The sequence below is a fragment of the Mustela lutreola genome, chromosome 5 (assembly GCF_030435805.1).
Source record: "Mustela lutreola isolate mMusLut2 chromosome 5, mMusLut2.pri, whole genome shotgun sequence".
NCBI lineage: Eukaryota > Metazoa > Chordata > Mammalia > Carnivora > Mustelidae > Mustela > Mustela lutreola.
The window spans coordinates 27,944,270-27,957,243 of NC_081294.1; the positions used below are offsets into that span (position 1 = coordinate 27,944,270).

General features: G+C 38.4%; 1 protein-coding gene across 2 annotated transcripts in view; it reads left to right on the plus strand.

Annotated features, from left to right (window-relative positions):
- Positions 1–5,768: 5,768 nt before the first annotated feature.
- Positions 5,769–12,974, plus strand: part of SPEF2 (sperm flagellar 2) — a 182,360-nt gene continuing 175,154 nt past the window's right edge. For both annotated transcript variants that reach the window (XM_059173780.1, XM_059173781.1), the window contains exon 1: positions 5,769–5,893. In XM_059173780.1, coding sequence (XP_059029763.1) covers positions 5,836–5,893 — 58 coding nt within the window. In that variant the 5' untranslated portion in view covers positions 5,769–5,835. The remainder of the gene's footprint in view (positions 5,894–12,974) is intronic.

Here is a 12,974-nt window from a genome sequence, read left to right on the forward strand (position 1 = left end):
CTTTTTCTCATATGGTACCAAGTTCTTTGTTTTATTTTGTTTTGTTTTTAACTTGATTTTGTTTCAAATCTGATTGCTCTCTAAGATTAGAAATTTAAGTGTTTGCCTGAGAAAGATGCAATCCATACATAAGACTAATCATGTGGACCTGGAATATGAGAGACCACAGAAGAAGTCAGGTCTGCTTCCACAGAAAAGACTACAAATATTTTGTGGTAGAACCAAACTTTTATGGTGGTATTGTTATTTGCCATAAATAACAAGAGATCAAAATCTTCTGCACAGCAAAGGAAACAGTCAAGACAAAGAGGCAACCAACAGAATGAGAGAAGATATTTGAAAATGACAGTACAGACATAAGGTTGATATCCAGGATCTATAAAGAACTCCTCAAACTCAACACACACAAAACAGACAATCATATCAAAAAATGGGCAGAAGATATGAACAGATGCTACTCCAATGAAGACATACAAATGGCTATCAGACACATGAAAAAATGTTCATCATCTCTAGCCATCAGGGAGATTCAAATTAAAACCACATTGAGATACCACCTTACACCAGTTAGAATGGCCAAAATTAGCAAGACAGGAAACAACATATGTTGGAGAGGATGTGGAGAAAGGGGAACCCTCTTACACTGCTGGTGGGAATGCAAGCTGGTGCAGCCACTTTGGAGAACAGTGTGGAGATTCCTCAAGAAATTAAAAATAGAGCTTCCTTATGACCCTGCAATTGCACTACTGGGTATTTACCCCAAAGATACAGATGTAGAGAAAAGAAGGGCCATATATACCCCAATGTTTATAGCAGCAATGTCCATGGTCGCCAAACTGTGGAGAGAACCAAGATGCCCTTCAACGGACGAATGGATAAGGAAGATGTGGTCCATATACACTAGGGAGTCTTAGGCCTCCATCAGAAAGGATGAATACCCAACTTTTGTGTCAACATGGATGGGACTGGAAGAGATTATGCTGAGTGAAATAAGCCAAGCAGAGACAGTCAATTATCATATGGTTTCACTTATTTGTGGAGCATAAGAAATAACATGAAGGATATGGGGAGATGGAGAGGAGTAGAAAGTTGAGGGAAAATGGAGGGAAGATAAACCATGAAAGACGATGGACTCTGGAAAACAGTCTGAAGGTTTTGAAGGGGTTGGGGGGTGGGTAGTTGGGTGAGCCTGGTGGTGGGTATTATGGAGGGCACCTATTGCATGGAGCACTGGGTGTGGTGCATAAACAATGAATTCTGGTACACTGAAAAGAAATTTTAAAAAAGAGAGAGATGGAAGAGCCTAAATCAACACTCATTTGGAAACATGTTGAGGAAGATGTTGGATGTTTCCCAAACTGAGTTGCTAGCAAAGCTGCAGGTGGTTGCTAAGAGTCAGGCATCTGGAACAAGAGTTAAAAGGAAACTAGAGACTTTGAGCTTTCAGAAGGGAGAAGAAGGTGGAAAGATGGCAAGAATAGGGGGTTTGTGGAAGTTGGTGACTGATGTGCTGTACCCTGAAGGACAGGTAGGATTGGCTGAGACAGGAAGTAGACAATTTTTTTTTAATTTTTAATTTTTTTTTTTGCAAAGTAAGGATGTAGAGGTAGGAAAGTTGGGACCTGATAAAGAAATGGGAGCAAATTGTACAAAACTAATTTGTGGCTTACAGTTAAAGCTGCATTGAGGCTAGACTGTACAGCACCTTTCATGGGCTCTTCACCCTCCAGGATAGTGGCTCCAAAAATGTTTCCTAAAAGAACCCGACATACTTACCTTTCCTACCAATGTTCTCTGATATATATATATATATATATCTTATATCATATGATCATATATATATTTAGATTATACATTAAGATATATAATATATATTCAGATATATATATCATATGATCATATATATTACATAGATCATATATAAAGATTATATATATTAGGATATATATAATATATATTAAGATATATATATCATATGATCATCTAGATATATATCACATATCATATAATATATATATTAAGATTCATGTATTTATTTGAGAGAGAGAGAGAGAGAATGAGCAAAGGGAGAGAACCCCCAGGCCAACTCCCCACTGAGCATGGAGCCTAAGGAGAGGCTCCATTCCAGGACCCCGAGATCATGACCTGAGCCAAAATCAAAAGTGGGATGCTTAATAGACTGAGCCAGCCACTCTCTGCTCTGATATTTTCTATCCCATTTTAAACTTCATATTTCATTTATAAGGAATTCTGGCATGGCCCACCAATGGAATTACATATAAATCTTGTTAAGAGATCAAGACCCACAGTTGGTACACAAGGCTCTGGTGAAATTCACGAATGTGTGTGAGCTGAGAAATAGAGCAGGGATTCAGGAAAATGGACTGGATTGTTTGCACAAGGTAACTAGAGGGGAGGAGACAGGGAATGTAGCTTGAGTGGTTGTTGCCACTGGGAAAAACATCTGTTGAATTAATGAATGTAAAGAGAGTAAAGCCATTGCAAAACATGTTGAGAGGGAATTAAAGAATGATCCAAGAGTAATGAGAGGGGAAATGAAGAAATGGATGCAAGATGTTCATGGAGGACCAAATAAGACTTTTAAAAAATCTGTCAATGTATATGTATTTATGTATGTATAAATATTGATTAGTCATAAATAAAATCAAAGAAGCTATATGAAATAATTGTCTCAAAAACTATTTGAAGTCTTATAAGCAAATCTAAGCTACTCAAAACTAAGCTAACCAGTAATGCAATGGAAAAATTCATTCTACCTCAGGAGAAGAGGAAAGAAACATTTGTGTAGCATCTACCAAGAGCCAGGCATTAATATATGCAGTTGCTTGCTTAGTCTTCCCAACCTTGTCAACCAAATGTTGATGTCTTTATCCTACAAATAAGGAAGCTGAGGCTCAGAGAAGTTCAGCTTTTTCCAAAGCTGAAGAGCTAGTCAAAACAAAACCAGATATGAGGATCCTGGTGTGTCTGATTCTAAAGCTTGTGTATTGGTATATTCCAATTATGAAAAATGTTACAATTGTTTTCTGAGAGAATAAGTATACAGTACACAGTACACACTACACGGCATCACTTTTCAAACCAACCTGTGGGCTCAAAACAACTCTTTATAATCTGCCCTTGACTATACAGAGGAGAAATAAAGATTTATAATTAAATGACAGGTAATGTTTTAAAAATAATTTTTATTTAATTTTAAAATTGTTGTGATGCTTACAATTGGATGCAGGAGACAAATATTCTAAAAACTTTAATTAAAAAACAGTGGGGAAGCCATCTCAGGAACAGATGGGAAACTGTTCATGTCTTTAATCATTCCCTCCCCCAAACAATTCCATGAGGGGACAAACATATTATTTACCATATTAACACAAAATACCAACATGAGAGGTGCTAGAAATCTTGCCCTGAGTTTGAATTCCAATGGAAAGGAAAAGATTAAATGTTAAACTTGGACTAATAACCATAGTAGCAATTTCAAGAAAAAAAAAAAGAATAGTAAAAGGCAAATATTTAAATAAAAGTACAATTTTTCATTAATACTTTAATGTCAGAATGTTTTCAAGTTGGATGTTTTAGTCACTGAGGAAAATATGCTCTTTTTGTGAAACGAAGAATTTCACCTTTCATTTTGTAAAGTGTCTTTATGTATCTAACTCCTGTGCATAAACTTGTTTTCACAAATATTAAATGGGCAGTTTGTGTTGTTTGGTTCTGGGTTCCAAAGACAAACACGATAAATAACCCTTTGAAGCAAACAAACAACTGAACAGTTCCTATGGACAGGCACAGAGATATTTTGCTCCATATGGAGATAAGCCCCTGTCTGTAGATGGCGTATGGGCTCAGGCATTCTCTTCTGGTGCAGCTGTGGAGTTTGATAAATCCTCAAAAGCAATTTTCTCAGCAATCCAGAAGACATTGTTTTCTATCCTTTGGGTCCCACGAACTGAAATTAAACCTTGGAACCTTTTAATAAATGTAGTATTAGTCATCAGCTTAAATGGGACACCTGGATGGCCCATTCGGTTAAGTGTCTGACTTTTGATTTTAGCTCAGGTCATGATCTCAGGGTTGTGAGATCAAGCCCTGTGTTGAGCTCCACGCTGGGCATGGGGTCTGCTTAAGATTCTCTATCTCTCTGCCCCTGCTTATACCCTTCCCCTTGTATGCGCTCTCTCTTAAATAAATAAATTTACTATCAAGATGACATAAAACACAAGTGCCTCAGCAGTGGTTTCTAGGCACATAAGCACCATTAGAAATCTTTTCAGAGATGACATGTTTCCAATGGATAAAGCTTTATTAGATATATTCCCCTTGCTGTAGAGGCTTTTAGAATCATTTGATCTTCCAAATTCGGACAACTCTAATGTGAGACATATCAAGTGTATCAGGCCCCAGTTTTGTTAGTAATAAATCTCCCTCAGAATTTCCATTGTTCCATTGCAGTCATGTCTGCTGTGTTGAGTGTGAGGAAACTCATCGGATGGGAGAATTTAAAGTTAAGTGAAGTGAAATGGTACCCAACTTTAAGCCAATCAGGACATGTAGAGCAATTTCAGATTAATCTTAAGAGACATTTATTCTAGTAGGACATCACTGTTATTGCACATATAGTTTAAAAGAATCATAATTTGATGTATTCAGGTCTTTGAGGGGAAATTCTTTGTATTTGTGACATACATAAACACACTGTTCCATATTATTTATCATACACAAGTATACATAATACAAATGCTATATAATTTTTCCTATAACTCCACCTAACCTTTAAGAAATTGGTAATGGAAAATTTTTCTGATACTTGTTAAAGACAATAAGGAAGACTTTATTCAAGGGACCATTGCAAGGGGGTTGTACACCAGGGGAGTGAGTTAGGGCTCCATTCTGAACACAAGAAGGAAAAGTGTTGATTTATAGCCAAGGAGCAGGGCTGGGGCCAATGGATAGAAAATTTCTAAGACGAAACATCAAGGTCAAGGGGATTTTGGCTAAACTAACTTGAAGAATCCTTGCTGAAGGCAGGCCAGGGGGAGCAGATATCAAGCGTGATGGAAGGGGCGGGGGATTTCCTTATCAGACCCAGCAGAGCAGGATTCTTGCTAAAACTGGACTAAGGGGCTAAGGACACAGTTCCAATTATGAGCCTCCAGGAGAAGATTCAAAGGAGCCTGACTCGGGTTTGCTCAAGGTGAGAATGTTTGCCAAATACACTGTAAAATAATTACCTGGAAGGAAAAAATGACCAGCAAATAAGCTCATTACATATTCACCTCGCAAAACACCGCAGAGATAGGGATCCCCCTGACTGTTAGCGTCGCCACCACTAACAACAAAAATGATCGTATGTTTTCTAGGTGTCAGGCCCTATACCGCGTCCGGGACTATCTGTTCTCGCCAGGGTAGACACACAATACAGCATTTGGAACTGGCAATTTGCAAATCAGTGACAAAACAGCTGTCATTAGAGACGATTTTCTGTAGACTTCCTTAAAAGACAAAGGGGAAGAAAAAGAATCGCCCTTCAAGCAAGACTCCTGCTTTTCTCGGCCCCTCTTCCAGGTGCTCGCCTCCACCACCACCGCGGAGTCCCGGCGCCTGCGTTCCGGCCGGGCTCACCCGCCGGCAGGGGGCAGGCCATGGTTCTCCGTCCTCCGCGCCGGGGCACTGGCGTCCCTCTTGCCCCAGGCTCAGGCCTGGATACGCTTCCTTAGCAACGGGTTGCCTGTGGCAACAGGAGGACGCGGGGCCCTCGGCCGGCTTTCCCGCGCGTTCCCACACCGGCTTACGGTAGAAGGCGCAGGCCGAACCATGTCCGAGATTCTGTGCCAGTGGCTCAACCAGGAGGTGAAGGTGTCCCAGACCGTGAGTGAGTGACACAGCCCGGGGAGAGCGGGCTAGGGACGAGCGGGGCGCAGAGCCCCGGAGCGCGGCGTGCGGATGGAAGGTGGCGGAAGGCGCGAGCCCCTGGGCAGTCCAGGCGCCTGCGGGGCCAGGCAGCGCCCCAGGCCCGTCCGGTGGCCCCAGTCACCTCAGCTTTTCCCATCCCCATCCTGCCGCTCCCGAGTTCCCCATCATCACGGTGGGCCCAACTCTGCAGTCTGTCTCCTCTGCTGTGCGGTTCTAAGCAATCGGAGGGCTTAGGGAGAGAAGCATTGGCCAGACTCCATAATCTAGCCCTGACATTATTCCCTTCACATCCTTAGAAGCAGGGTAGACTGGCAAGCCAATGAACTAGGAGGCCTTAAAGCCAGCTAGGGCACTACTAGATGTGTGTGCCCCTGGACAAGTGACAACACCTTCTCTGAGCGTGTTTCCTCCAACTAGAAAATAGATCCGATCACACTCTGCCTTGCTCTTACCGACCTCGCGGGAGCGGGGTGTGTGTCTGTGAAACGAGTTAACGCAGAATACGTTAACATTGCCCAGTTGTAACAGTCTTAGCTCAAAATTTACAAACATTAGCTATTTCCGACCACTCTTCACTCTTGGCCCAAGCCTTATTCACTAATGTGATTTTATTCCAGCCATGAAGTTGGCGTCCCAAGTTTCCAACTCCCACAACCACAGACGCAGTTGTACATGCTGGCAATTTCTATGGCAGCTGAGTAATTCCAGCAGAGCCCGCTCCTCCAGCTCAGCTCTTTACTGTTGTTTCTTAAGCACTTCGTTTTCCAGCTGGTATGGTTTTTGCTCAAGGCAAGAGGTTTTCAGCTCAAATCATTTCAGTCTGTTTTCGCAGAAACACCCTTGCATAATGCCAAGTTGCTACCAGAGGGGCAATAGTGCCAACCGGACCTTCGGTCAACCGTGGAATTTGCTAGACCAGTAGTGTTTCTGAAGCGGCAAACTATTCCTTATCAGCATTAGGCTCCTTAATGTTGGAGGACCTCCAGTTGCGTTTTCCGAGGTGTAAACCCTAGCTTTTTCTTTGCCAAACCATACCCCACACACTCCCTGGGAACTGCAATATATTTTTTCACAGGATTCTAGAATCATCCCATTTTGTCACTGTTTCTCACCTAAAATATGATGCTGATCACAACACAATGTTTAGCACTTTTAAAAATTCCCTTTTTACCCTAGGAGCCAAAGTGCGATATAATTCCCTTAAGTTACACTCCAAAGAAAAGCAGTTACAGATTGCTGAGTTTAATATGGTTCATTTACTTGATTAGTAAAAACCACACCTTTTATTCAAGTCCCCAAGACTCTATTGCATATTGAAACACTTTTGAGAAAAGTAAATAAAATTAATAGGAAACATAACAATAGTAGTATGCCACTGTAATTGTATTAGTTGTAATTATGATTGTAATCCATTTTTGGGATTTCGGTTTTGAGAGGAAGAGGAAGCATTACTTCTTTCTGTGGAAATTACAAGACTGGAGACATTTTAAGTAAGAATTTTAACAACATCAACTATGAATGAAAAAATCCTAATGCTTCTCTGAAGTTGTTAGCAGATATGGCTGCAATATTCTGCATACCATTGATTAGGAATATGTATTTATTTCTTGACCCTAAATGCTAACTAGAATCTAAAGAGACAGTCTCTGATGTAACCAGATTCTGTATTGTAAAAGGCTTTCAGATTATAGGAAACACTCTCAGATGCGTTTGGAAAGAATAAGATAGAATTTGTGCACCTGAGGAAGCACACTGCTAGTTGTTGATTCTGGTCGTTGGAGAAGACATTTTATGGTATACAGTGAAAAGCTCAGAATGGTTTAGAGAAACTGTCATGAAAGAACTATACGCGGCAACGGCCTCTGGAGAAAGTAATATAACAATTTTCTCCATAAGGGTTGTGTTAAGAGTGAGGATTTGCAAACCAGACTGCCTGGGTTGAAATCACTTATCCACCACTCGCTTGCTGGTGACCTTGGGCAATTTATTTACCTCAATTTAATGATACTCAAAATAGGAGTAATAATAATAGCTCATTGAGTTGTGTCAAGATTAAATGAGATAATAAATGTAAAGCATTTAGAATGATGGTTGGGACATAATAAATACTAAATCTCCCTTTTTAGAAGCTATCATACTACAATCAAAACACCAGAATGTCAGGACATTTGAACAAGGATGTTTATTGCTACATGAATTGTAGGGACAAAATAAAAAAATGCAAAACAGTCTGAATATCCTTCAATAGAAGCATACTTGGATAAATGATGCTGTATTCATGCTATGGACTGTTATGCAATTATTAGAAAGGATGAGTTAGGACTATAACTTTTGACCTGCAAGATATTCATGTATTTCTGTCAAGTAAAAAATAAAAGTTTTAGCTTATTGTGATGAGCATAATCCCATTTTTGTGCCAATTAGGAAATATATATACACAGATACACAGACACACAGACACACACATGCACAGACACACAGACACACATTTATCTGTTTATATTAGCACAGAGAAATATATAGAGAGTCATATAATAGACTATTGATATATACATGAGTCTTCATATTATCTGTTTTTGTAAGCATAGAGAAAAGTGTGGAAGGATATAAACTAGTATATTGATAGCAGTTACCTCTGGGAAAGGAGAAGATTGCTGACTTTTCTTTATATATTGGCATTACTTGGCTTGTTGCTTGTATTGCCCTCCTATTTTGGGAGGAAAATTCAACATAGAATTATAAATAGAAAATCAAAAAAAGACCAAACTTCACATGATCAATTAGGAGAAAAAGATGTTTGCCATCTTTTAACTGAAATTAGTAAGCATCTTCTAATATAGTATTAGGGAGGATTACATAAGAATTACTTTCTTAAATGAATTTTGTAGATAAAAAATAACAAAAATAATAAATAAAAAATATTATTAGACACTTAGGCACTTATACCAGACCCTATGCTAAGCCCTTTACATAGGTTTTTGTTTGTTTGTTTGTTTTGGAATTCTAAAAGAAGGCCCTGAGAGGCACTCTCCTAGCTGTGTGAAGTTGGGTGAAAGAGCTGAGATGCTTGATTATCTGTTCAGGGTCACAAGCCTCGTGGATCCTAGAGCTAGAAGCTGAAGGTAGATCTTTGACTTGTGCTCTTAGGCACTGTATTGCATATCGCAATTTACAGTAAGGGAATATATTTTTTAAAACCTCAATTCTCTCAAGTGTATTCATTTGAGCTCCTTTCTAAGGATTCCTGTTCAGTTTGGAGTTATAAGAAGTACACAGATTCAACTACCCAGGCGTGTTTTAACTACGCACGGTATAACCTAATTCCTAGATGGCTAAATGGCAAAGGTGGATTTATTAGTGTTTAGAAGCGGTTCAGTCTATATGTTGCTTGCTAGGACAGAGAAAACAATGAGAATGCCAAGTGACTGCATTTACATAATCTTGACAAGGCTGGATAAATGGTTCAGTCATTGACAAGGCAACTAACGCTGATTGATTTCTGCATTATTCTGAAGGGTAGAAGTCAATTTGAATAAAACATACTGTATTGAATTTCCTGTTGCCTGGATTACCTGGAGTATCAGCAGTAAAGAAAATAAATTCCAATGATCCTCAACTGAAGATTGTCTCCCTCCACTTAATGAGGTTTCTGGGAGTCACCAGGGACTTGCTTACTCTCAGCATATGAAGATTCAAAGCTTTGTTACCAAAGCTAAGGATCTCCAGCGAGTTTAATTCAACTAGACCCTTTCTCCTAGAGAATTATGCTTAGATGCATATGTTAATAAGATGTCTTGGAATACAAAAATTTGCTCAACACAAAATTACATCTGAAATCCAAGCAGTTGTTTTCAAGCAGTTGTTTCTATAATGAAAAGAAAAGTAACATAGAGTAATGTTACTAAAAGATTTGCTGCAAAATTCTTTAGAACTCTCAATTATTTTCAATAATAAACACTGCCTCTGTTTTTCAAAACTCTTATGAATTCACTGTATGAAGAAACTAGCAATGGCATGTCATAAATGAACATTCTCCATAAATGAGGAGAAATATTTGAATTCTATGTATTGTACAGATCAAATCTTTTGTAAACATGAGTATATAGGGATATATATGGATTCTAGGTGTGGTTATACTGAAAATTGTAAATGCCTTATTATGTATATTTTAATTGTTTCAATAATCTTAAACATTGTTATCAATAGTAGCAGAGATGTAATAAAGAGAAAATTGATTTAGGACAATTAAGTTTTTCTAATTATCAATTTTGTAGCATCTGAGATATAAATAATTATTTTTAGGTCCCAATTTTATGCCCCGAGAAGTAAGCATAATAGTGGTTCTAGTTCCAGTTATGGAATGAATGAGTCATGGGAATGAAGGGTACAGCATAGGGAAAATGGTCAATGGTAGTTAACAGTATTGTGTGGTGACAGATGGTTAACTATACTTGGGGTGAGTACAGGATAAGGTATAGAGTTGTCAGATCATTATATTGTGGACCTGAAATTAATGTAACATTGTGTGTCAACTGTGCTTCAATTGAAAAATGGAAAAAATGGTCTATATTTGGAAGTATATCAAGTGGGATTGGAAATGGAATACACCTACCACAGTGCCTAACATCTATACTCGATCTAGATACTCAAAGAATATTATTTCAACTTTTCTTTTGTCTCTCACTTTATTTAGGATAATGCCTACTATCATGCCTGTCCTATAATAGGTGTTTAGTAACTAATTGTTCATTACATGAGAGTGTACCAGTGAGGCAAAAGTAAAGTATTATTTTAGACTGAAACTTAGGGATTTGTTCATCTTGAGAAGGTCACCCTGGGTACCTTGATCCTCATCTTTGCGATTTCAGAGGTTCTGTTTTATAACTTTAAACAGTTTTTTAGGAACTGTTTCATATTAGCTGAGATTACATCTTGATTTTAGAAATCAGGGTACCCATTTATTCTGAGGAAGAAAAAGCAAAATAACTTATACTGGCAATTGTATGTGATGCATCATTTTGATGGGCTGATATGCTCAGAAAAAGATCAAATTTATAACTCTGATTTCTCATTGAGAAACTAGATGTAACCAAAAGAACCTTCAAATCAACCAATATTTCATATGTTTTATTTCTGGGCTCTAGAGATAGTTTATCTATGTAGCTGTGATAGGTTCAATTAGATTAGAGTCAGATTCCCTTCTCTTCCTCCTCTTCCATTAGTACATGGGTCGACCATATTGCTCAATGATATTTTCCAGTGCTGCTACAAATACAAAAATTTCTGAAGTTACAATATGTGTGTATTCTTCTTTTCTTATAGCAAATCTCTATTCTTAATAAGGTTAATTAATATATCCCAAGATTATTGTCTATCTGATGTGGAAAAATTTAAATGGGTAAATTGTGAGCTTTAGGAAATAATCTATACTCCTTTTTAATTTTGTTTTATAAGTGGGTTTCCATTGGTGGCTAATTTTATCCTTTTATATTAAATCTTAGTAGTTTTTTAGAGAGTCATATTTTCTATTTGTACCAAATTTTAGGGACATTCTTTATTTGGGCCCCCTTGTGCACTAATTATACTTTGTTGATTAGGTCGTATGTCCAGACCTTTCAGAAGCATCACATTTTATTTTGAGAAACACAACAGAGATGTTAAAGTATCCTATGGAATATTTTTTTGTAAATAATATTTTATGATGTGTTGTGGTGACCTTTTATTGGCCTGTGACCTTACCGTACCCTAGACTCGTAACTTTAGATAGGGAAAAGAATCTTAGACATATAATTTTTCTTTGGCACATGAGGTAATTAAATCAGATGTGTTTCGATATTTGTTTAGGATTTTATAGCTAGATAGTGGCAAATTACCAGTAGATTCTGGGTCTGCTCACTTTTACTTCATTCCTTGTTTAAACTGGTGTCATTAAACCACACATTTTCCTCCCTCAGAGTCATTAGGAAATACATTGTTTCTCATAATACAAAAGATTTTGGTATTTTCTGGCCAGCTCAACAGCATTTTCCTTGATAAAAATTTGGCTTCCATTGACTAGAAACTGAGACACCAGATCTGATACCTGAAGGCTGTTGTATAAATCAATGTCAAAATTTTTAAGATATGAAGTCCCAAGAAAAGAATGCCACCCAATGTTTTAACCATCAAAGACAGAATGATACAGAGATTTTGTTTCAGATAGTACATCTTAAGAATTATGATAATATCTTCTAAGGAGAGGGTTGATCAGCCTATTGTTACACTGGAGGAAAATAAATTGCCAATGTCCTGTAGCCAGAGACCACAGGACAACCTATATTGAACAAATTGGGTTTATTGACTCGTGACCAACAAGAGAAAACATATATCATGGGAAGTTGTGGGTCATTCAGTAAAAAGGGTGTTAGAAAGGACTTAAAATATCTGGGTTTGGGGCACCTGGGTGGCTCAGTGGGTTAAAGCCTCTGCCTTCAGCTCAGGTCATGATCCCAGGGTCCTGGGATCGAGCCCCGCATCGGGCTCTCTGCTCAGCAGGGAGCCTGCTTCCTTTCCTCTCTCTCTCTGCCTGCCTCTCTGCCTACTTGTGATCTCTGTCTGCCAAATAAATAAATAAAATATTTTTTAAAACATTTGGGTTTGTGTTAGGTATTTTTTGAGGAGGGTTCAAGGAACCAGCACTTTCCCCTGAATTGGACCATGCCAAGAAGCATAGGCAACTCTATGGGTATCTTAATAGGTCTTATCTAGGAATTGGAGAGAATAAAGTAAGACAAAGCCATGATTAGTAAAAAAGCAGCAAATACTCATACTGGTCACAGTAGGGGCATTTTTGGTCATTTTTGTGTTTGGGACAATACTGTTTGGTCTGAATACAGATATGATTACAAAGGAATTTTGTTTTTGTCTTGATCTATCAGGGTCACAGCGTGGCCTTGTCTGGGGTTGGTATGCTATGAAATTGATTATATTCAGCAGGAGAATGCCAAGGCCTAGCTCTGAGGGCCAGGTCAGCTCCTAGGAAACAACAAGGCCTGTTGGGG